General features: G+C 42.2%; 2 protein-coding genes across 4 annotated transcripts; both read right to left on the bottom strand.

The window, feature by feature from the left end:
* Window positions 1-341: 341 nt before the first annotated feature.
* On the bottom strand, window positions 342-21,786 carry LOC111082044. 3 transcript variants are annotated; one of them, XM_022378229.2, is made up of 11 exons: window positions 21,673-21,786; window positions 8,758-9,169; window positions 7,721-8,664; window positions 7,546-7,642; window positions 6,553-7,468; window positions 5,898-6,413; window positions 5,335-5,442; window positions 2,654-2,926; window positions 2,430-2,582; window positions 914-2,137; window positions 342-804 (listed from the first exon to the last, which is right to left on the bottom strand). In XM_022378229.2, the coding sequence occupies exons 3-11, from the start codon at window positions 8,372-8,374 to the stop codon at window positions 744-746; spliced, it is 4,002 nt and encodes a 1,333-aa protein (XP_022233921.2). In that variant the 5' UTR covers window positions 8,375-8,664; window positions 8,758-9,169; window positions 21,673-21,786; the 3' UTR covers window positions 342-743. The 3 variants fall into 3 exon arrangements, with proteins under 3 accessions (XP_022233921.2, XP_022233914.2, XP_041451362.1); XM_022378222.2 differs by lacking the exon at window positions 21,673-21,786 and adding an exon at window positions 21,214-21,258; XM_041595428.1 differs by lacking the exon at window positions 5,335-5,442 and having other exon boundaries at window positions 21,673-21,784.
* On the bottom strand, window positions 9,382-10,638 carry LOC111082066 (nuclease-like). Its single transcript, XM_022378246.2, has 2 exons — window positions 10,323-10,638; window positions 9,382-10,258 (listed from the first exon to the last, which is right to left on the bottom strand). Exons 1-2 carry the CDS (start codon window positions 10,482-10,484, stop codon window positions 9,422-9,424), a joined length of 999 nt encoding a protein of 332 aa, XP_022233938.2. The 5' UTR covers window positions 10,485-10,638; the 3' UTR covers window positions 9,382-9,421.
* Window positions 21,787-23,462: the final 1,676 nt, after the last annotated feature.

Raw genomic sequence — 23,462 nt, 5'->3', positions numbered from 1 at the left:
TTTATTGATAACCCCCGAGAGGTTTGGTTTGTTAATTGTATTAGTTATAGGGATTTAGTTACTCCAACTCTATATTGTTTCTATCATCTGTTTTTTTGTTTTTTGTTTGCCGAATCTAATTGATTTTCCTTTTGTTCTCTTTTGTTTTTTTCCACATGTAAATTATGATTGATTCGGGGGAGGCTATTTTTAGGTATTTATACTTTGTAGATTTTTCAATCGTTTTCTTTTGAAATTGTTGTTGCCATCACGTTGCTTTTCATTTATGAATTTATCAATTTTTTACGTTTTATAATTTTCATTAAGAGAGTATATATATGTATGTATATAGTATATAGCATTTTCATTTTCATTTTTTGTACAATAAAAGAATGATCCTTCATATACATACATACATACCTAGACCATGTACTTCTCTAGACATTTCCCATTTCTCGTTTCTCCTTTTTGTTTCATTTTCATTTTCATTTCACTTTTTGTATATTGAAGTTTCAGCAATAAAAAAAACTGTGACTCACGAAGCAATTAACAATTATTACATATGTATACACCCATGAATCAAATACATACAAATGCCACATAAGCACATATGTATGTATGCACTATATATATATGTATATATAATAATAATAATAATAAAATAATGTAAGGGTAAGCTAAAAACTATCCAGGCCCTACTATTTTTTGTGCGGCTTCCTTTTCAGCAACTTGTTGACCACCGTCTTGAACAGATTTGGTTTTATTCATAAGTACCCCAATGTGGCATATGTCTTCACGAAGGTTCCATCGCTAGTGCTCACGTTCCTGTGGATTATTGGGAGGGAGGGTACAGACAATACAATAACATTGATAGGCGTTAGGCGATTGGCGTTAACCAGGGGGGTAAGGGGTGAAACTCATTGCGTATACTAACTCGTCTTCCCAGGGGCACACCGCATTGTGTTCCGGATCGACAACGACGACGCCACTGCCACTGCCACTGCCACTGACACTTCCGCTTACATCTTTTCCACCATCCTTTGCATCCTTTGCATCCTTTGCATCCTTGTCCTCCTGCGAGCTGTGCTTTTTCCCATCAGAGTTTCGTTTCTTGCGTCGCTTGCGCGCCTCATCATTGCTGGATGTTGGAGTTGCTGTTGCCGTTGCCGTTGCCGCTGCCGCTGCTGTTGGAGCTACTGGCACTGCCACTGGCGGATACTCTGTGCTGGCGGGCTCGTACTCGTCCGCTGGCTCATCGTCCACCATCGTGTCCACGTCCAGCTCAGCCAGCGGCGCCATGGATGGTGCTGGGGTGGGAGCGGGCGGTATATAGCCCAGCTGTATGTCACTGTCTATGCTGTCATAGTCGTCGACCACGTCCTTGCTGTCGTTGCCAAATTGCAGTCCCTCTTGGTACTCGTCGGTGGTGGGTGAAAGCTCATCTTGCAAAGCCTCTGACGCCTCTGACAGGGGCACCTGCGCCTGGGCTGCTTCCACTGTTTCATCGTCAGCCAATGCGGCATCCTCGGTGGTTGTTGTTAGTGGCTCTTGACTCTGACCCGGGGGCAAGGTTTGGGCGCCTGGAGTGCTTGCCACTAGCTCCAGTACCTTAATGGTGGGCGGCGTGTCGGCCAGATCACGCGACTCGATCAGTTCGATCTGCACCTCCTTTACCATAGTCATTGACGATGGTGATGCTGCTGCTGCTTCTTTCGCCTGTGTCACGCCGCTTTCGACGGATTTCTGCTGCTGCTGCTGCTGCTGCTGCCAGCAGTTTGTCGTGTGACCACCCACTTGGGGGCACGTGCACTCCTCGGGCGGTGGCGTGATCTTTGTTATGAGCGGCGGGGTCTGTGTGGGGGTGGGAGTGATAAGCACCGGCAGCTCCGATGCCGACGACTCTTGTGACAGCTTGTTTAGTTCCTCCTCCACTTCGGTGTCCACATCCGCACCAGACAGTGGATGATCTTTGGCGGCAACTGCAACTGCAACGCAACTGCTGCTGCCACTGCCACTGCCACTGCTAGTGCCACCACCGAGGACGGCACTCCGAGCCTGCAGTGGTGTGAGATTACTGCTGGCGACACCAACGCCTTGGGCTGCCACCGTGGGCGTGGATGTGCCGGCGGTGCGCCCAAACTGGTAGTCTGAACTGCGGCTAATAGGAAACATAAAACATAAACATAACACAGATCACAATTATCTCACGCAAGTTGAATTTACTAATAAGGTGACGTCTCTCTCTCTCTCTCTTTCGAGGATCAACCGTTTGCCGCTATGCATGACAACAACCACAAGCAACGGCACTCGTTGCTTCTTCTTCCATGCCATCTCTTTCGAGCGCTTGTCTCTCTGAGAGCAGAGAGAGAGCGAGCTGAGTTGAGTTGACGTCGCGCGACGTTCGTCACCTTACGCATATTACTTGAACACATTTTGGTCGTCTCACCTACCTGGGTGTGAATGAAACGGATGCCCGACGCTGCTCCGTAAAATTGGGAGTCAAACGTTTGACGCTCGTTTCGCCACTGTCGACGGTGTTTTGGTGCCGAATGCCCAGATTTCGTTGCAAGCGATCAGCCACGTCACTGCTGTCCGAAGAAGTGCTACATGCAGACAAACATACATACATATATAATATGTATATGTATACAATGTATTAGCTTTTTCTACCTACCTAGTCAATCGTAGTGGCTGTACAGTAACAGCAGACGACTGCTTGGACAGCACCGCAGTAGCAGTTGCAGTCGCAGTCGCAGTTGACGCTGGCGCCGCTGTCGCTGGTTCTGTTACAGTATCCTGCTCCCAGGGACACACAGAGAGTTTCACCTGAGCAGCTGGAGGAACTATGGCCACCGGCTCATCCCAGGGACAAACAGCGCTACTGTTGCCAGCTAATACAACGGACTCCATCGTGTCAAGAGCGGTGGACTTCGTCTTGGGGTTTTCTCTGTGCGAAGAAGATGACAGACATAATGTTATGGCACTTTCTGGAATTGGTAGCTTCTTTTTTTATACATTTAGACAGTAGACGATAGACGATAGACAGTAGACGATAGACGATAGACTGTGGTACAACCGGATACGATAATTGTGTGTTTGTGTGTGTGTGCGTGTGAGAACATTAAGACTTACGCATACATATGTACATATGTATATACAGCTTGGCAGCATACATATACGCATATACGCAACAACAGAAAATATACACAATTGTGAGAGGAGAGGAAGGGAAGGCGCAGCGCATAGGAGAATCTCAGAGTCAGTTCAGAAAAGGAATGCACATCGGAAATGCACAACAACAATGTAACAACAATAGCAAACAGCAATCGAGCATCAAACGAAAAACAATAGTCGCACCGTAACCCATCGGACCAACAGAACGCAATCGACGGTAAAACAAATCAAAACTATCGTTAGATGTTAGAAACGCGACAAAAACGCGAGCGTTGACCGAAGAAACGCCTCAAAAATATATCTACAAAATATTATATATTCATTTGGGTATTCAATTTAAATAACACTACTCGACAAAATCGAACTTTTTTTTTCCTCAAGGATCCAAACCGACTTTTTCTGATTTTTTAAAGAATTATGGTTTTTTTTCTATGGCAGAAGGGAATAAAGGAACGCGATCAGGTACCAAATGTACAGTCCTTTTTCGTTTGCTTTGTTCCCAATTGGCAGTTGGGCTCGCAACCGTCCAAAACGTATTTTTTGTTCATTTTTTCCATATTTTAGGTTTGATTAACGAATTTTAGCTCCAAAGTTTCTCCATAGATTTTAATGAGCGATACATTAAACGGCGCCAAATTAATGCACTTATTAAAAAAAAAAGGAGGACACAGGATATAATTTTTTTTCGACTTTTCCTGAGTTTTTAAAGTCAAAATTTCGTAAAAAATACCGCACAAAAATCCTAATTTGTTCATTTCAATGCTGTATATTTCCCAGACAGTAAGCTAAAATCACAAAATGCTTGGGCTCAGCTTCTAGCTGTTTTAATTATCTTTTCAAAATAGCAAAGTTCTTTAAAACCAGACGTAAGATACTAGAGTTATGTGAAAAAAACAAGCGCTACCTCTGAAAAAAGCTTAAAAACAAATACCAGTTTTCAAAAATTCTTTAAAAAAAAGTTCTGTTATAGAAAAAAAAAAAATATCATCAAACCATTTCTAAGCCCCAAATCTTTAAGAAAAAGTTCGTTTTGTTTCTTGACGAAAAATCGTGTTGACTAGTGTAATCAAATAGTAATTATGACTCTTTTAAACACGCTTGAAACTTTTTTGGATCGTTTTGCGGTTCGCGTAACTCTCGATGATGCTGTTTTGGTCCAATGGGAAACTATGTACGAGAATGAATGTGTATATATTTGTAGACAGTCCAAGAAAAAAGACGAGGATGACACTGGGGTCCGGACTGGATACATATGTATATGGAGTCCGAGGCGAGGGTTACTACAAATGCTCTTCACATATTGCAACAAATGATCAACATAGTCAGAAGAACATAAATGGAAAACAGTTGAAGGTAAAGGTATTCATTTAAGTTGGGTTTAGGCTAACATAAATACGTACGTACGTACGTGAGTACAGACGGGTATATCATATATGCAAGAGTCGCCTTTTACCCCAATTCTATCAAAAAAAAAAAATAACATACATTTGTGCGTTGCCAATGGGACTTGGTGTGGGACTATAATTGAGTTTTATCGGCAGATCCCTTTTTGGTAATAAATTGAATAGTAAACAAACTGCAAACTGCCTTTAAATGTTGCCAAACTATTGGGTAAACAGTTACAAACTGGCTATAAACAATATAGAAATCACGATCTAACATAGATTCCCGTTTGCTCAAAGCAGAAGTAAATACACATCAAGCCGTATACTTAATAAAAAGTTCTAAAGAATTCAAACGCTTTGAAGGCTGCCGAAAGTAACGCGGAAAAGAATCCATGTAAAATGAAAATTAATCGAATTCCCATAATTGGATCTTCCAATCTTCCGATCTAGCCAATTGCAGATCATATTCTAAAGATCGTATCGCCTATGGGTGTATAGCGACAAAACAGAACAAAATTAACAGCACAAAATGGAAGAAAACAGAAAACAGAGTCACAGGGACTGGGGGCTGGGGGCTGGGGGCAGAGGCAGGGTTCTTGGGTATCAAAGCAGATCGAACGACAATACAATAGGAGGAGGAGGAGGAGGAGAAATACTAGTATAAGTACGAGTATAAGGATAATAGATTTTTTTGAACAGTTTTTGTTTTTTATTTTGTTACAAGTGATACGAGTAGTAATGCGATTTGAATAACCAAATCAAAAGGAAACAAATTATTGTATGTGGTATGTCTTACGGAAGTGCCTGTAAACTACTTTCGCGATTCCCGTAAGCAGCATAGATCCCAACATCGATGATCGCCATGTGGCGCTGCGGCATATCGCCTCGATAAATAGAATCGCTACTGCAGTGAGTGCGTGTGCGACGACGTATTGTATGACATAAGTAGTATGTATGATAATAATTACACATTACACACAGAACAGAGTAATTGCATTGTTGATAATTGTCAATTAATTATGTATGTTATAAATAAATGGATATGTTGCGTCAATGTTGTTTCAGAATTTCGTACGCATCGTGAAAATAAATAAATCAATTAAATCAATTAAAAATTAATAAGTAAATAAATAAGTAATTAATTAGTTAAAGTAAGTAAATTAATGCAATTTAAAATTAAATACAAATTATGCTAGCCTAGGCGTTGTTGGTTTGCTTGTTAAATATCTAAGCAAATTATATGCTAAATAAATCAAGTAAAAGAAAAATATATGTAAAATGCTCCTGGGAGACTCACACACCCTCTTTCACTCGCTCTCTTGCTCACTCTCTCTCTCTCTCTCTTGAAAACCAGCTTACCTAAAAGGAATCTCGCTGAGATTGCTCTGGGAATGGGAATGCGGTACCTTGGAACCTGCATCCTTGTTCACCCCAATGACAGCCAACTCGTGCGCCGAGCCCGTCAGACTGCGATCGCTGCCACGACGCCGTGCCAGATTGCCTGGCGGGGGTGCCTGCATCATGGAGCCCGGGCCGCCACCCGCACCGCTGGATCCCTTGCTGGATCCACCCGCATCGCCCAGATTTGGCTGGCTGGACAGGGCCGCTGTCATCTTCTTCTTGGCACCGCTGACGCCGCCGAAATTGAAGAAGCGCTTCTTATACGAGGGCTGGATGCCAGTGTCCAGCAGTCGCTTGTAGTGCTCCGATCGGATGAAGCGTGGATAGCAATCCTTCTTCAGCAGCAGCATGTAAATGTGCTCGGAGGCCGAATCGAAGGTGAAGCGTGAGGGGTTCTTAAGACCGCGCAGCACACTCTCCATCGTTTTGCCATCGATGTTTATCTCACAGGGTGCGCCAGGCTTCAGAAATTCTCTGCAAAATTTATAGAAAATGTATCGATAAGTCGATATACAAATACACTTTAATCGATATACAACTTAATCAATAGATTAATCGAACAATCGATTGTAAAAATACAAATTAATCGATATATTAATCGATAAACACTCACTCATAAATTTCGTTGACCTTCCGTGCCACCTGGGAGTGGGCGGATCGACGCAATCGATTGACAGCAATCCAGAAACGAATATTCTCATGCGAGTACTCCTTCTCGAGGAAGGTTGTGAACTCCTGCAGGCCCGTGGGATCCGAGACGAGCTCCTCGATCGAAATGGCCCACCGCTTGACTCGCTTCTCAGTGGGAATGTCCACGAAGGTGTTGTTCAGCTGCCAGAAGGTAATGTCCTCGGTGACCCACGGGTTCGAGGGCAATGCCGGCTGCAGAAAGAAGTCGTATTCACTGAAGGTCTCCGAGTAGCAGACCAGCGACTCGCACGCCTGCGACATCTTCATACGCGTTCGGTTCAGCGACTTGCTCAAATAGTCGACCTCGCGCTGCACATCGTCGACAGTCTTTTTTTTGTTGGGCTTGAAGCCCTGACGGTCGCGCGAAGGCACTGGACAGGGCTCTAGGGGCGTGAACTGGCCTGGAGGTGGACGGTGTACGCGCCAGTAGGCACGCTCCTGCGAGTCCCCAACAATCTTGTCCCCCTTCTTGCGCTCCTTGGCGAGGCGCACCTGCTCCTCGGCCTGCATCGATATAAAATCCCATTTGCCCTTCAGATTCTTATGCAGCGAGGACAAGGCCTCGGCTTCGTAGTCCTCGAGCGCATGGCGCTGTTTATTGCGAAGCGATCGCTTGGCCAAATAAATGGCATACTCGACATTATCGGGTGCCTTGTGCTGCCATGGCCAGTAGTAGGGCGTCTGGAAGCGGTACAGCGATGAGTCGTCCTTCACGGTCAGCGTCTTTGAGTCGTTCACCGGAAAGAAGTAGCCGTGCAGACACAGCTGATTGGCAATGTTCAGAGCCTCCGATTCCTCAATTTGCAAGCGGTCCATAAGCCACTCGATCAGATCATATCCTATAAGTAATATAGAGGGATAGAGGGATTAATCGATTATTAATCGATAATGGATAGTGGACAATCAATTGACATACCCATAAACGCGTATGGTATTGATGTAAGGAACATTTTCTGTTGTCGCACGGGTACACCATGTTCTTGATCCTGCATCTCGCGCACCAGCACTTCCATCTGCCATAGAAATATATATGTATATAGTAGAATCGGTATCGATATCGATATCCCTCGGTATCCACCTCTACCCTTTACCTTGTCGAAGGCCATCGGTCTTGATAGCTTCTCAATGGTCTGCTGTTGGCTGCCGCTGCCACTGCCGCTGCCTGCACCAAGAAGTCCCCCGCTGCCCGAGCCACCTGGGCCGGAGATGGAGCTGTGATGATGGTGATGTGACGCAGATGCCGTTGCTGCTGACGCTGCTGGCAACGCATGAAGCAGTTGTTGATGCGTAACTGGTTGCGTCTGTGCATGCGGATGCTGGTGGTGCTGCAAGTGATGGTGGCCCACGGAGCTGCCGCTAAATGCGGTCGCTGCCTGCGTTGTGGCGGATATGGCCGTGGCGGTGGATGCCAACGCAGGGCTATTGCCGCTGTTGGCATTGCCGCTCCCGCTGCTCGTTGCCGTAGCTGCCGTTGCTGCGTTGTTGTTCGCGGCAGCCGACGGAGATAGCTGCTGCTGCTGCTGCGTGGCCGTGGCATGCACAACGCCATGTGGCTGCAGGCTTAGTGTCGTTGGCTTAATGGACTGTGACAAGTGCGTGGATTGACTGCTGGACTGCTGCTGTGGGCTGGATGTAACGGGTGCGGCAACCACAATGGGAACGAGAGCCGACTGGGCCGACTGAGCCGTATTTCTGAGCACAAGCTGTCGATCCTTGTCAGGTGGCACGCCACCGGGAGGTTCCATGACCACTGATGGCTGCTGCTACCTCTGCTAACTCTAGACTCTGCTGCTGCTGCTGCTGCTGCTATCCTGGAATATCCTGCGAATTGCCTCCTTGCCGTTCTTCGTTCGTTCTTTTGTTGTGCGTTTCGTTTCTTAAAATTTTGATTGCTTTTGTAGTCCCACGAATTGGATTACAGTTGTGCAGATGGATTTATTTTCGCTGCTGCTTTGCGGCTGCTTCGTTTCGTCGGTAAGTCGCTTCTGCTGCAGTTAGCCAAATTCCATCATGTCCTTGTGTATGGAAACATTTGCTGTGCAGCGGAGAACAAAAATAAAGAAAAGAAAAACAGTCGGGGGCGAATATTACCTAGGAATCTATTTTTAAGTCTGAAAAGTGAACTTACAATGTTTCATGATTCGACCAGATTGTGGCTCTACCCTCTTCTTGGCCACCAAGTGGCCGCCCGCCCACCAATACGACGAAGCCCCTCCACACACACAGTCACACAGTCGTGGCTCTCTTTAAAGCTTCCCTTTTTGCCCGTTGGCAGCCACCTTGCAGCAGGGTGCAGAGTTTATTTCTGGATTGATTGGGGGGCTCCTCTTCTCAGAAATTCATTTCACTGGCCCATCCATTCACACAGAGCGACAGAAACATAGACAGAGAGAGAGCGACAGAGAGCGAGCGAGAGAGAGAGAGAGAGAGTGGTTGCCATGGCGTCCGCGTGACGTCGGTTGCTTTTCGATGCTTGATGCCTTCTCGTGCCTCCTGCCAGGTGCCTCTGGAGCAGGGGGGTGGCGTGTGCAGCTGAAGACCTGCAAACAAAGAGCGCACAAACGTATTAATTAAAGTAGGGATAAAGCATTAAGTATTGCAATTGACATTTGACATCTACTCAAGTTATTTCCTTATGTTATGGCACCCCTGCAGAGGGGACAGTTGTATATACATATATACATCAACAGCTGATCTACTCGCAGGGGACAGGGAGAGAGGGGAGAGAGAGGCGGACACGTATGCGCAACACAATCCTTAAGATATATTCTAGAACAACTTCAACATTTTCTCTATTCAATTGGGGCAGCTACAAAACTTTGGATATCGTTCTCACAGGCCAAGTCAATCTGGATGGTGCCGTTGTCATCGTCGTACAGTACAGTCGGTTGCAGATCCTTGCTGAAGGAGAGGCCTGTGTAACGTTCGATGTCTTCGATGCGGTGGCGCCGATCCCGAAAGCTGCCACCACCCCTTCCGCCGTTTCGAACGATGTACGCCTTTATGGTGGGCTCCTGTCCGGCCACCTTCGACTCCAAGATCAGCACCTTGAAGTAGTGCGTCGGAATGGGCGTGGCCACAGAGTCGGATTTCTTGTACTCCACCCACCATGTGGTGCCATTGCCCATGGGCATGTAAATGGGACCGGTGTAGCAGTACACCGATCCGCACTCCTGCGTCTTCAATCTCACGTATTGCTCCAGTTCGCGCCAGATGCGACGCTTGAAGACCTTGCCCATCTCCGCGGAGTTATCGCCCAGCAGAAATGCATCGCTGTAGCGGTGGAAGTCATCACCGGAGTCAGACTCGGACTCGGACCCGGACACGGACACGGACTCATCTGCCGATGGACTGGCACGAAAATGCTCGATGATCCATCTGGCGCTGCTCATCTTTGTGCGCTGCGACATAATGCAGTCCCTGTGCACCACCAGATTGTCTGCGCTGGGTAGACCGTACTTGATGAGATCCAGCATGTTCGCCACAGAAGGCGAGGACTCTTCGACTGGCATTGGTCGCGGCAGGAGTGCGTTGTACAGCCGTGGGACCAGCAGCTGGCACAGCTTGTCCCGCAGCCCCACTGAGCGGTTCCACAGCCGACCCTCGTGATCTGTGCTGAAGGTGGAGAGCTGCTCCCAGGGGAAGCAGAGGTTACCACCATTCCATTCCGATCCTCACTCAGTGATGACTTACCAGGGGATACAGCCTGCGCCGATAGTGGTACACATACGGATCCCTTTTGATCGCTTCGAGTAGCTTCATTATCGACAGCTCGTGCTGGACAAAGGCCCCGCAGAGGAGGCCCGACACACCAAACAAGACGCACATGGCAAAGCGTTGTTGTGGATCTGACATTGTGCCTCTTTGTTTGTTTAATTTAAATATAACTGTATGTATGTATGAATGAACGAGTTCCGCGTTGCAATATTTCCCTGAGTTTTCTAATGTACGAATCTACGCTGAAGTGAGTAATTGTTTGTTTACGTTACATTACATTCAATGTTGCAATAAATGTAAAGCAAAAGCCTACTAAGCGGCTCTGCCCGAATACTTTGAGCCGAAGTTGAGAATCGCACGCTTCCAGAGAGAGAGAGAGAGAGAGAGAGCTTCCAGAGCCGACTTTGGCTGTCGCTCTCCGCAAATACGCACCAAGAAATGACGAACGGGACTTAAAATTGCTGCGTAGTTTCAGACTTGAGTTGCCATAACGACTGCAGATACTCTTTATGCTACAAATAGGTACATACATACATATTTAAATCCATACATATGTACGTTATTTTAACATTTGCATTAACATTGCATTTATGTACACACACACATATACATATATATGCATATGTATGTATCTGATGATTGTATAGAAATACAAATGCAAACTGAAGTCGGAGATAGAATACGCATCATACACCCACAGCCCACAACCCACAACCCACAACCAAACCCAAGTCCAAAGAGCATGCCTAGCTCCTGACGTAGCAAATGACGCACAGCGAGAGCAGCGCTGCTGCGTGTATGTGTGTATGTATGTATGTGCGCTATGTATTTTTATCAACGGATCAGAGCCATAGCCTGGGAGCCTGAATCTGTCAGGAGAAGCTCAAAGCCATGCAAAAGACTGCAGTCGCAGTGCTGGCAGCTGCTGCTGCTGCGGCGGCTGCTGCTGCTGTTAGTTGGAATTAAATGACGAAGCACGGGGGCGGCTGCCAGTAGGTTTTTCTCTCTCTCTCTCTGTTTCTCTCTCTGTTTGTGTGCGTGTTTCTTATTTGTTTGTGCGTGTGCGTTCGTGTGCCAAACGCAAACTTGTACATACATACATAAATATGTACATACATATGTACATATAACCATTTTGACATTACCACACGCACTTTCCCACATCGACCCATCGACCTCTTCTATACACTCCTGTCCTGTCCTGTCCTCTCCACTTCTCTCCGTGCCGTTCCAATCAAGTTGAGTCGCTTGCGTGCGACTTTAACTGCTCTCACTGCTCTTCTGCTCGGCTCTTTAATGACAGGCCGCCAGGCCGCCAGGCCGCCACTGGTGAGCGCGACTAACAAAGGCTCCCCGGATGCATGGCTCAGACTCAGACTCAGAACAGAAACAGACAGCTTTGAATTACATACATACATATGTATATTTATCTATTCCATTTAGCATTTATTTAAGCTAACTGCACCATGGTTCACTACTTTGACTCTTCCAGCATCTGCATCTGCCCCGCAATCGCACGATTATAGATCCCACTCAAAATATTCGTGAATCACATATTGAAAACATTGAAAATGCTTTGCTAAGTGACAAGCCAAGTGCAACCAGAGGGGCCCCTGTCCCCTGTCCCCTATCAACCTGTCAGCCTGTCACTCTGTCACTCGCATTCCTTCATTCAGCACATAAAATAAATTTTACAATAACTATCCAGAAATATGTACATACATTTAAAAGGGATTAGAAGAAATGTTACGCAAACTATTTTTACTTCCCCCAACATACATACAGATGTACATATCTACATGTACCTACATATGTATATTTATCTAGCAGCTTAAAACTTTCAAATGACGTAAAACAAATCCGTTTATGAATGCAAATATGTATGTGTGTACTGTAAACTCTCCATGCGTGCTATAAATACATACATACATGTACATATATAGAATGGCAAATGTATTTGTGGGTACACTGACGTTGCAGGCAGTCGAGTCGAGGTCGTGTTATCTAAAATATACTCGTACACGATAAAAGCAGGAGCAGATAGGAACGGGAGCGGAAGGGGAGCATGACCTGGAGTGGCCTGGTTTATAATTGAATGACTCAATCAATCGGGCAATCAATCATTTGTGTGTTCTTTGTCGTGGGGAGGAGTGTCATTGACAGCGACTTTAATGCATCCACCATCTATGTGTGTATGTAGGTACAACTGGGGCAAAGGGCTGCCGCCCATTAATATGACTATAACCCGATATCAGACAATGCAATTGGCTTCTTGACTGTCCCTGTGACTGTGTGACTGTCGGGGGAACCAGCAACAAGGGGAATTATTTTGATCGTTGCGCAAACGCACAGATTGGTAGCTGTAAAAATAATTAACTCTGAGTATTTATGTTTTAAATTATTAACTACTTATTTAGATCAATCGTATTTCTGTGTGAAGCTGCCTACTCATTTTGTTCCTCTGAGTTTTATCTCCATCTCAAGTTTATTAATCCGCTCACAGCACGGGTCAGATCGGATCGGATCATTACTTAAGTTGGAATAAAGCGAATGTCTCGTTTTCCCCCTTGAACACCCTTGAGGAGCGGATGACACTGTGATGCAATGGGAATGGGCGCAGGGCTCATTATTCCCTTGTAGGGATTTGGGCATACACTTGTGTAAGGCACTGTCCACCTGCTTGGAGTATTTTTCACTCCACTCCACTACAGTGCGAAAGTATTTTTGTGCTGCAGCTTTTAATATTTGATGATTTTTTATCGCTTCAGTGGAAGTTTTATTGTGAATTAGGGGGCAGCCCCAGGTAACGGTAAGTACTCGTAACAGTAAAAGTAAAATTTCAAATTTCAAATCCGATTTTGAACTTTCATAATTCTTTAGCTTTTAATTTCATGTTCTGTCAGATGCTGAAGGAGCTACGCGAATTTATTTTCGGATACTTTTTTGGGGTTCCTGCCTTATGTTAACTCTCGCACGCTCAGCTCATTCCCCCTTGCTTCCACTTTCCATTTTTCTCTCTCTTACTAACTCTCTCTCTCTGTGTGTCTCTCTCTGTGTGTCTCCCTGTCTCTCTTTTAAATGTGACTTTTGTCATGCATTTGTCGCCGGTGCTTGGGTGCTGGCTGCCCTTGTCGTAGTCGTAGTCGTCGTCAGTGGGCCGGAAGTTGGTTTCAAACTGTTGGCAAATGAGTTTCCGTTTGCGAGGGAGGTTTCCTGCCTAGCCATGCCCAGGCCAGCCCAGCCCTGCCCTGCCCTGTCCTGTCCTGTCCTGCCCTGTCCTCGTTATTGTTGTTGTTGTTGTTGTTGTTGTTGACTCTTGCTGGCCTGCCTCTGGGTTTTTTGTTCATTTGCCGTTACACACTTGCACAGTTAGCAGAAGTTTATTAATTTGCTTCGCCTTGGGTTTGTTTTGTTTTTATTTCGTATAAATGCCAGCGCGTATTTTTCGTATTTTTGTTGTATCAGTGTTTGTGTTTAAGGGAGAAACATATCTTTATGTGTGTGTGTGTGTGTGTGTGCGTCTCCTCTTTTTGATCCTTTGACTTTCAGTTTTAGGTATGTACATACATATGTACATATGTATGTATTTATGTAGTATTTGTTGCTAAAGTTTCCAACGAGAAGTCGAATTTTACCAATTTTTTTTTAACAATTTTACACAGAGTTGTGTTCAATGCCGCACAACATCACTTTCCAAACTCTTTTTGGGATATTTTTGGTCTTCCAAATTAAACAAAATTTAAGCCCCATGGGACTCTGTGGTAGCCTCTGACCCAAAAGCGAAGCTTTGGGGGACTTCTTGCATTAAATAATGTGTAACCAGACATCTACGAAATGTCACATCACTGGCAGAGCGATATAAAATTTTGTTTTATAACTTCTGAGCATATTGAAGGCTTTGGCCATCTACGACCATCCTCCAAAAGAGAAGTTTTTCGCATACAAAATCGATTTTCAGTGAACTTCTTATAGTTAATTGGATTAAATACAATAGTGAGAGTGCATGCAACTTAGTTTACAATTCCATTATTCCATTATACGTCCTCCCTTTAGTTTTTAGTCTGACTCTTAGGGGTCCTCTTCTGGACCGAAAATGAATTCCTCTAAGCTCAAAAAAATGTCTTACATCAAATTATTAAATAACTAAACTGAGATGACTGGATGGTGACTTTTCTTAATTTATTTGTTTTGTTATTGAACAGCAGAGTTAATGGGTAGTTTTCTAACGTCATATAAAACAAGAAGATGGAATTAAAATGTAACGGAGTTTCTTCTGGTTGCCTTTACATACAGTCTTTCTGTAATGCTATAACTCGTTCAATTTGGAAGACTAAAAATATCTCAAAATGAGTTTGGAAAGTGGTGGCGTGCGGCACTACTATCTGATTGAACAACAACCACTGTATTGGATGTGCTAGTCTTTATGCTTTATGCCTTTTTATACCCGTACTCAAAAAAGAGTTAAGGGGTATTATTTTGTATTTGTGGTAAAAGTGGTTGTGTGCAACGCAGAGAAGGAAACGTTTCCGACCCCATAAAGTATATATATTCTTGATCAGCACCAATAGCCGAGTCGATATAGCCATGTCCGTCCGTCTGTCCGTCTGTCCGTCTTGATGAGCGCCTAGATCTCAGAGACTATAAGAGCTAGAGAAACCACATTTTGTTTCCAGACTCATGTGATATCTCACTGCTACAAGTGTATTTCAACATTTTTTTTGTAGTATGTAGTATATACTGACTGAGTACGGGTATAAGTAGAGTCGCGTCCCCAGAAGCCACTCACACGTTCCTTCTCGTTTTTCTTTACATTTTTGCAATTAACATTTTACATATATGAAAATATTTATATAAAATTGGCAAAACAATAACGGCGGCCATCTTACATGTTTCAGACAGTCCGAAAATCGATCTGTAATTTCCTGGAATTGTAATGTGTAATCTTAAGCTGGTAATTATCTGCCTATCTGTATACATGTATGTATGTTGTCCTATAATACCAAGAGTGCATTGTGTCCCAGTGTACATAGTATATTTACATACATACACTGAAAAGATGGTTAGAGATTATCATTACGAGTACATACTAAGTACAAGTACAAGTACAAGTAAACATGAACTGAGACAAAGACATACCCTTGTCCTCGAGTGGCAGACTTTTGAAGATGCATTTAGCGTTTCCTTTGCAGCTTACATACATACATATGTACAATGCTCACCCCTAGATGCCGCTGCACTTATGTATGTATGTATGTATGTATGTATGTATGTATGAATGTATGTACTTTTGAACTTTCGTAGTCGCGGAAGCTTATCTTTAAATCGATATTGATTAGCGAGCAATGCAGCAGGGCCGCAAACAGCTGATGCGATTATCCCTTTCTGCACTGTACTCTTGTGCACTCTTGTGGTTGCTGTGCAGTTTCCCTAAGTAGCGAGGATTTGTTAACGAATTAACTACGCTAAGAATCCCCATTGTTTAAGTTCTTCCAAGGGGGTTAAATCTTTCCATACAAGGCAAGCAAAAACCAGCGACGTTTACATGTGGATATATACTTGTAAGTAGCAAAAAGTAGCAAAAAGTACTATATCCAAACACGTACATTCATACATATGTATGTATGTATGTATTTTCTTGATCCGATGAGTTGTTTGCAACGTTGTGTCGCTTCACGCAAGCAAATCGAACCATTCAAAACGAAAAAAGATTAAAAGATTTGTTTCGGATGCGCCGAGTCTTTTGATACACTTCCAGTTTATCGTTTTTAGCACTACATATGTACATATGTATGTATATACATATATTGACATTGGCTGGTGTCCCAGCAGCAGTGGCAAACAAATAGAATATTGCATCTTCAGGCCATTAAACTTTTTCCTTTTGAATAGAAAATTCCCATGGAATGGCTGGCTTCTTCCCAGATCCGTTTGCAATCGTCCAATAAGTATTCGGTATTTTCATTTGCTTTGCACTTCTCTCTGTGAACATACATACATGTGTGTTTCGAAATTATTAAGTTCTGAAAAATAAATAATCCTAATTTTCACCGACAGAGTAAGAAAATAAGCGGCAATCGAATGCAAATAAATAAATAAATAAACTCTAGACGGAGGCTGAGCATACATATGTACATACATACATACATCAAAATGTATTAAACTGTAAAATATCGGACCAAGAAGGACTCGAAACGAATAATTTACGAGCTATCGAAAGCTAAAATATAAAATATATTCACTGAGCACTCAATTATTCATTTTGCGATCGTTTGTGGATCAACATACATATTTATGGGCATGGCTATGGGTACTACATATGATGCAATTATACAGGTATAATTTCATCCTGGGGTACTATATCCCATATCCCTCTACTGACTACTGATATCAGAATATTATGCTGGTTTATCTTTAAGAACTCTTTTCAAGATGGTATAAAAAAAGCACTAACTTTAGCACAACATAAAATATATGTACATATGTACATATGTACACAAATACTGTACATATGTACATCTGTGCTTATGTATGCAAATTCGTTTGGCCGGCCGACTCGTTTCAGGCGGTGGGTGAGTAATTACGCCGTAAATGCTATTACGTACACACATACATACATGTACGTACATATGTATATGCAGTACACACTCTCAGACAACCTATATTCACATTATTTCTTTTTTCCAAACGTCCATGTTTATTGGGAATAAAAAATAAATGTCTCGACTGGAGGATACCCTCTGACGGCTCAGGCAGTAAATGAAATTTGAAATTTTGTAGAATGGTTAATGATTATTTAATAAAAAAAAGACCAAAAAGAATCCGAATATGAATTAATGTGTGGGTTACAAAATTGGTTCCTAGTGCAGAAAAGGTACTATAAGTAGTTAAAAAAATTAAAGAGCTTCATAGAAAAATATGTACGCATGTAAATAATTACGTACATACATACGCACGCATGTAGATGTTCTGGATATGCATAAAGGATATGTAATTCTTCTGGTCTTTCCTTTAAAATTAAAATGTTTGCACAAATTCCCCCTTTTGAAAAATACTTTCAAAATTCTTTTGGTGCTTTTGGTTTTTTGTTCTGCGAGCGAGCTATTAAGGCCCCTGCCCACTGCCCACTGCCTGCAAGGGTATACAAATAAATAAATAAGTACAAAGAACAACCAGCCAGCGAGCCAGCCAGCCGGCCAGGCCAATTTTATACCAAGAGAGGAGAACCCTACAACTTATGGCCATACTCACACACACACACACAAATATATATGTATATGTATGTATGTACACGCACATATGTACATTTATAAAGCTGAATAAAAACATTTCGTGTGCATACAAAGGAAACAAAGATAAACAAGCCAACACACCGCGATGTGGATGTGGATGTCGATGCGAATAGTAGGGTTGTGTTTGGATAAAGATGGGGGGGGGGTGTGGGTGGAAGTGGAGGATGTGGGGGGATTGGATGGATGGTGATATGAATGGGAGTGGGGGTAAAGGTTAGACGGAAGTAATTGCACAAGGCGACTCTACGCTGTCTGTCATAGGCGTATGTACATACATATGTATGCATGCACATGAATTTAATTCATAATGGCTCTTTGATCACTGACACTAAGTGTGCATCAAAAATAATACAATTGCAATCAAAGCATTAAGAATTTAATCCATTGCTAGATAGGGACAAACAAAGACTAGTCTAGCCGATGCTTTAACGTTTAATTATTTAATTAATAATTGCATGCATATGTACATATGTATGTATATGCAAATTCCACCATTAATTGTAACTATTATAGAAGTCGATGACTGTCCTGGCTACCTATTTAAACATCAATATTGTCAACAATTTGCATGGTTTTTTAATCACATCAAAACTGTTCACTGATCACACACATCTCGAAAAGAACCTTCTTGCGACTGGGTTTCAGTACCACATTATGGATTGATTTTCGACTTTCCAGATACTATATGTAAGTACAGATTTACATATGTACATATGTATGTACAGATTTACATAAGCTTTGGGGTACGCTACAAGAGAGACAGGAGCGCCCATCAATATGTAAATTGTAAACCTATAGCCGTAAACCTATATTTCTTCTAGCCATCCTTTAGCCTCTAAAGCACATCTTTAACTTGATGCAAGCTGGATGCACATATACATATGTATGTATGTATTTTTATCAAATTCTAACTGAAAGGAACCAATGTGCTGAATGTTAATCTCGTTTATTTACGTCAAATAAAAGTATTTGTTAAAAAAAAAATGTGCCCACAAGCTGATAAATGCCATTTAAAAGTTTATAAAAGCTAATCATTGGGAGATGATGTACAATTCGTTCAATATACATATATACGTACACACATATGTACATATATTTATAGACGCATTAAAAATACACACAGCAATGCTTCACGGCAGTCCCGAAAGTCTGGATTATATATGTATGTACATATGTATGTATGTGCATATGCATTCATATTTAATATGCTTTTAATCTAAATTTAAAATTTTTTATATAAAGGTGTGTATCGTTAGCTTAACCACTGTGAATCACAAAAAAAAACACAAAAGGATCCCCCACTTTAAATTGCATGATACATACATACATTGTAATTAATATTTTTAGCTTTTATGATAGAAACAATGAGTTCTTAGTCAAAACTAATGAGCACGTGCATTCTGCAAAGGCAATTCCGCGAAATACATGGGATTCACCAAATGAAGGGCTAATGGTGCTATTTTTTTTTCGCTATTTTTGGGGTCTTTTTTTTTAAATCCCAAAAAAATATATATAGACAGAAATTTGAAGAGCGGTAGCACTGTTTTTGTTTATGGGAAATACCAAGCAATATACATAAGAAAAATTAAAATTAAAAAAAATCGCAAGAGTAATCGCATTTTTATGAATGACATGACTAATTTTAGAATCGGAACTATGAATGGATTCAATAAATGTGCGCAAATTCATACCTTGTACACTTATCAATATGATATACATATACGATCAGATCAGATCATTCATCAGAACATATGTTGATTTATATGTACATTTGAAATGCAAACGAGACGGAACGTTGTGAGTCGCTTCAGTGGCCGCCACTCTACTTTTATACCGGTACTCAGTCAGTATATGTGCACATACATATGAAAGCTTAAGATTTATGTGGAATTTTTAAATATTTTATCTTTTTATCAATGAAATCTGGATACAAGATTTGGTTGCTCTAGCTGGAGAACTAGGCGACAAGCAAGACGGAAGTAAATGGCTATATCGACTCGGCTATTGGTGCGGATACGTTTCCTTCTGTGCGATACACACATCCACTTTTACCACAAATCTAATATCTCCTTATCTCTTCGAGTACGGGCATAAAAACATCCAAAACATGATGATCGCAGTGTCTCGTATTCTGCGTTAGCTGCCTGACCAAGCGACAAACCAGAGATGGAGCTACCAGAGATCAGAGATTAACCACCAAGTTTTCATAGCTGAATGCAAATGAATGTACATCAGTACATACAGATCTGTACATAGCTATGTACATACATATGTACATATGTACAAGCTAATAAACTAAAATGGTACAGTATCAGTCCCAACAGCAGAACAGCGAAAAGTGTTCCTAGGCGTATTTGTTTGTGTGTGTGTTTCTAAATGTACGCATATGTGTGTGTTTGTGTGTGTGTGTGTGTGAGTGAGTGAGCGAAAAGAGAGCGCTTTGATAGGCGCAGCAGATAGCATACTACGTGGTTTTTCTCCTTTTTTTTCTGCGTGGGAGAAGGGGTGGGAGGGGGTACTAAGTAATTGATGATGATTTTGTCTGTGTGTGTGTGTGTGTGTGTGCGTCGGGCTTTGAGTAAACGCACAAGAACAACAACAAAAATATCAGCGGCACGCACCAAGAACAACATTTGCTCAGGGCAGAAAGTAGAGAAGTGAAGTTGTCTCCGCCGCCTCCCACAGCCATCCCAAAATGCGCAAAAACAATTTTTGAGCACATCTACATACATTTACTTTTTATGGAGGGACCTCTGTAGCTGCTTCACAGCTACATATAGCTGTGCCGGTAACTGAGGCGGGTGGTGGTGGTGGTGTTGGTGTTGGTTGTTGGTCATGTCCCAGCAAGAAGCGCTGTCGTTGAAGCCGTTTTTGATGCAATCATTGCTGCTTACATACCTCCTGCACACTGTCCTTTCACTCACTTGTATTCAGTTTTGTTGCTACGTTTGTATGTATGCAAGTTTGACTATTCCCAATTGGAATGTATACAAATAAATAACACAATGCGTCGTCTGTTATATTCATTTAGTTACATACATACGTATGTATGTAGATGCACTGGTTATTAAATATTTATCTACATATGTATGTACATCCATGAACCAGCTGGCTCGCAACTTCTCCCGGAACTTTACATACACTGTACATACCATATTGTTTAGTTGTGTGCATATACATACATACGAGTATTTCCTGGGTCAAGCAAAACAATTGTTTAGCAAAAAAAAAAAAACCAACTAAAACGATTTTTAAAGCACGAACGCACATCAACATCAACACATTCAAATAAACATGCATACATACATACATACATGCTGTCAGATATGCATACATGTATGTATGTATACGAGTGCGTGCATATGTATACGTAAGAGTTCCCAGACCAGGCCAGACCAGACACACATCCTCCTCCTCCACTCAAAAGAAAGACGTGGAGCGGAGGCATAACTGTAATAAGGGGCTGGCTGCCAGCGCAAAAACTCACAACAACAATTTTCACTGTCAATGCTAACACACACAAACTAACAGAACGGAACGGAACAGAACAGAACATAACGGGAACAGAACAGACTCACTTTTGCACACAGGCAAAGTATTTTTTCTGCCTTATTGCGCTGCTGGCGCTGCTGCTTCTGCTTCTCCCTTTTTGCTTTTGGTTTTGCTTTTTTGTGGATGGCCTTTTTGTCTTTATTTGAAGACTCGAAGACGATTCATTTTCCACGTATTCTTTTCTTTTTTGTTTTTTTGTTTTTTTTTTTTGTTGCACTTAACCTTAACACGCACAAAAATGTTGAAAAAAAAGGTTGAGAAAAAAAATTTGTATCACACTGTTAAAAAAAAACGACAAATCCGAAATGCACTTTGTAGACAGCTTTTATTTGATTAGTTTTCTATTTTATTAGTTTTCGATTTGAGGTGAATTTGCGAGGCGTATTGGCAAACAGTTTTCAGAGTTCCAGTTACGACAGCGGATAGTTTTTTTGTTAATTTTCTTCCTGGTTTTCTCAGTTTTCCCCATTTTTGATTATGCTCACCAAAAAACCGTCAGCGCAAGCAAACGACGCACGCAGGACAAGGACGTCCGCCGCACACGATACTCAGAGCCTGTGTCCGCGTCTAGAAAAATGGAAAATGGATTTTCCTTTGCTACTGAGTCGCGGTCAAATGCAGCGCGCAGCCAGCCAGCCAGCCCACAGAGAAAAACGAACTCAAAGAGAGAAAGAGAGCCTAAACCGAATGAGAGAAAAGCGCTCGGTTTTCGGTTTTTGGTATCTCGGCACTTGTGTGGGAAAAGCTGCTATGGCAGCGCTCGCTGCAAAAAGTTCCCCCCACAGCCCGCTGGAAGTCATTGGCAAAATAACGAACGAAATCGGTTGGATGATGGGAACGGGAACGGGAACTGGAAGGGGGTACGAAAAGTCACGAGCAAATGAGCAGCAAAGCAAGGATTATACATAAAAGTGGATGGGATGTGTGTAATATTTTATGGAATCTATTATAACGGACACGCTTATAAATAAACGCAAATACATGTGTATGTGTGCATGTACATACTCTCTTAATTTGCGGTTTTTTGTACTCTTCTTCGAATAATTATTAAATAATTAAATCATTATATCGCACATATAATGTATGAATATACCTTGCAGGAGCCACAAATACAAACATCCCTCTTCCAATGGGACTGCCCCCCCAACTACCAGCCATTGTGGGCGATATTTTGCCCGTCACTGGTGTTAACGGTATATACTCGTATAGGACTGTAGGGATATATCGTCGTTCATCTCTACCTTAGGCGCCGACAGAGCGCTAAATTCAAAAATTTCCACACTGCTCTCTTTCCCTCTCCATCTCGCTCTGTGTTACGCTCTCCGCTATTTCGCTATCTCTGGATGAGACTTTTATTTGGTTTGGGATACAAACAACAACAATACAACACAAAAAAAAAAAAGCTCATACATACAGATGGCGGCTGAACCAGATCTAAGCGAAAAATAATTATAGATACTCACTGATAAGTCCGGTACCCGAATATACATACATACATATGTATGTACATATGTTTGTTATATATGTATGTAGTAGGTATACAAATGATGTACACACGGATTTTAAATTATTTTATTTTCAGAATTAATAAGACCTTTGTTTTGTGTTCTGTTTTTAAAAATACAACAAGAAATGTATTAAATACCTATACATAGTAATCAATTATAAACATAATGTTTGTACACGTGCTGAAGTCATTACATCTATAGTACACTTTTGTAGGTTACATTCAGGAGATCAAATACACAAAGTATGTACATATGTATGTATCTTGTTGAAAATGATCTGTTCAATATGTAGGCATATGTATGTAGTATGTATGTATAAAAAGTACATGTGCTTTGTCCAAATACTATTACATTCGTTTTCTGATGTAATGAGTGAATACCCCTTTGAATACCCCAAAACACGTGACCCATGAACGGACCCCCCATTTATGTATGTATCAGCCTATGTACAGATCTAGCACATGCTGTCATGTAAAAGTTTAGCAATAAGTTTAGTTCTCAGATCTCAGTTTAGATCACTGCACAAGTCTACCTAAATGTAGCTGTAGCTGCATTGTACAGTAATTTCAGTATCCGAACTACAAGTTTCTCTATCTACCAATCAGACTACAAGTATTAGGCATTAGCACATATCGAAAGAGGGGGTCGTCGTCCCCCCGAATCAAAATAAATCAAAAGCAGTCGTCAATACACAGATGCAGGAGGCAGGATGCAGATGCAGAAGAAGTCCAAGCTTCAGTGCCATCATCCCCCATCGAGTAGTTCTA

Source organism: Drosophila obscura, unplaced genomic scaffold, assembly GCF_018151105.1.
Source record: "Drosophila obscura isolate BZ-5 IFL unplaced genomic scaffold, ASM1815110v1 contig_73, whole genome shotgun sequence".
Taxonomy (NCBI): Eukaryota; Metazoa; Arthropoda; class Insecta; order Diptera; family Drosophilidae; genus Drosophila; species Drosophila obscura.
Note: the sequence above shows the minus strand (reverse complement) of the source record. Positions and strands in the feature narration are given on the sequence as shown.

Excerpts from the sequence above, each read along its gene's own strand:
- LOC111082044 (XM_022378229.2), bottom strand. The coding sequence starts at position 8,374 with ATGGAACCTCCCGGTGGCGTGCCACCTGACAAGGATCGACAGCTTGTG. Across the intron at positions 6,414-6,552 it reads AAGGTCAACGAAATTTATGA|AGAATTTCTGAAGCCTGGCG; the intron begins GTGAGTGTTTAT and ends TAAATTTTGCAG. Across the intron at positions 2,583-2,653 it reads CAGCCACTACGATTGACTAG|CACTTCTTCGGACAGCAGTG; the intron begins GTAGGTAGAAAA and ends GTCTGCATGTAG.
- LOC111082066 (XM_022378246.2), bottom strand. The coding sequence starts at position 10,484 with ATGTCAGATCCACAACAACGCTTTGCCATGTGCGTCTTGTTTGGTGTG. Across the intron at positions 10,259-10,322 it reads GGCGCAGGCTGTATCCCCTG|CTCTCCACCTTCAGCACAGA; the intron begins GTAAGTCATCAC and ends CCCTGGGAGCAG.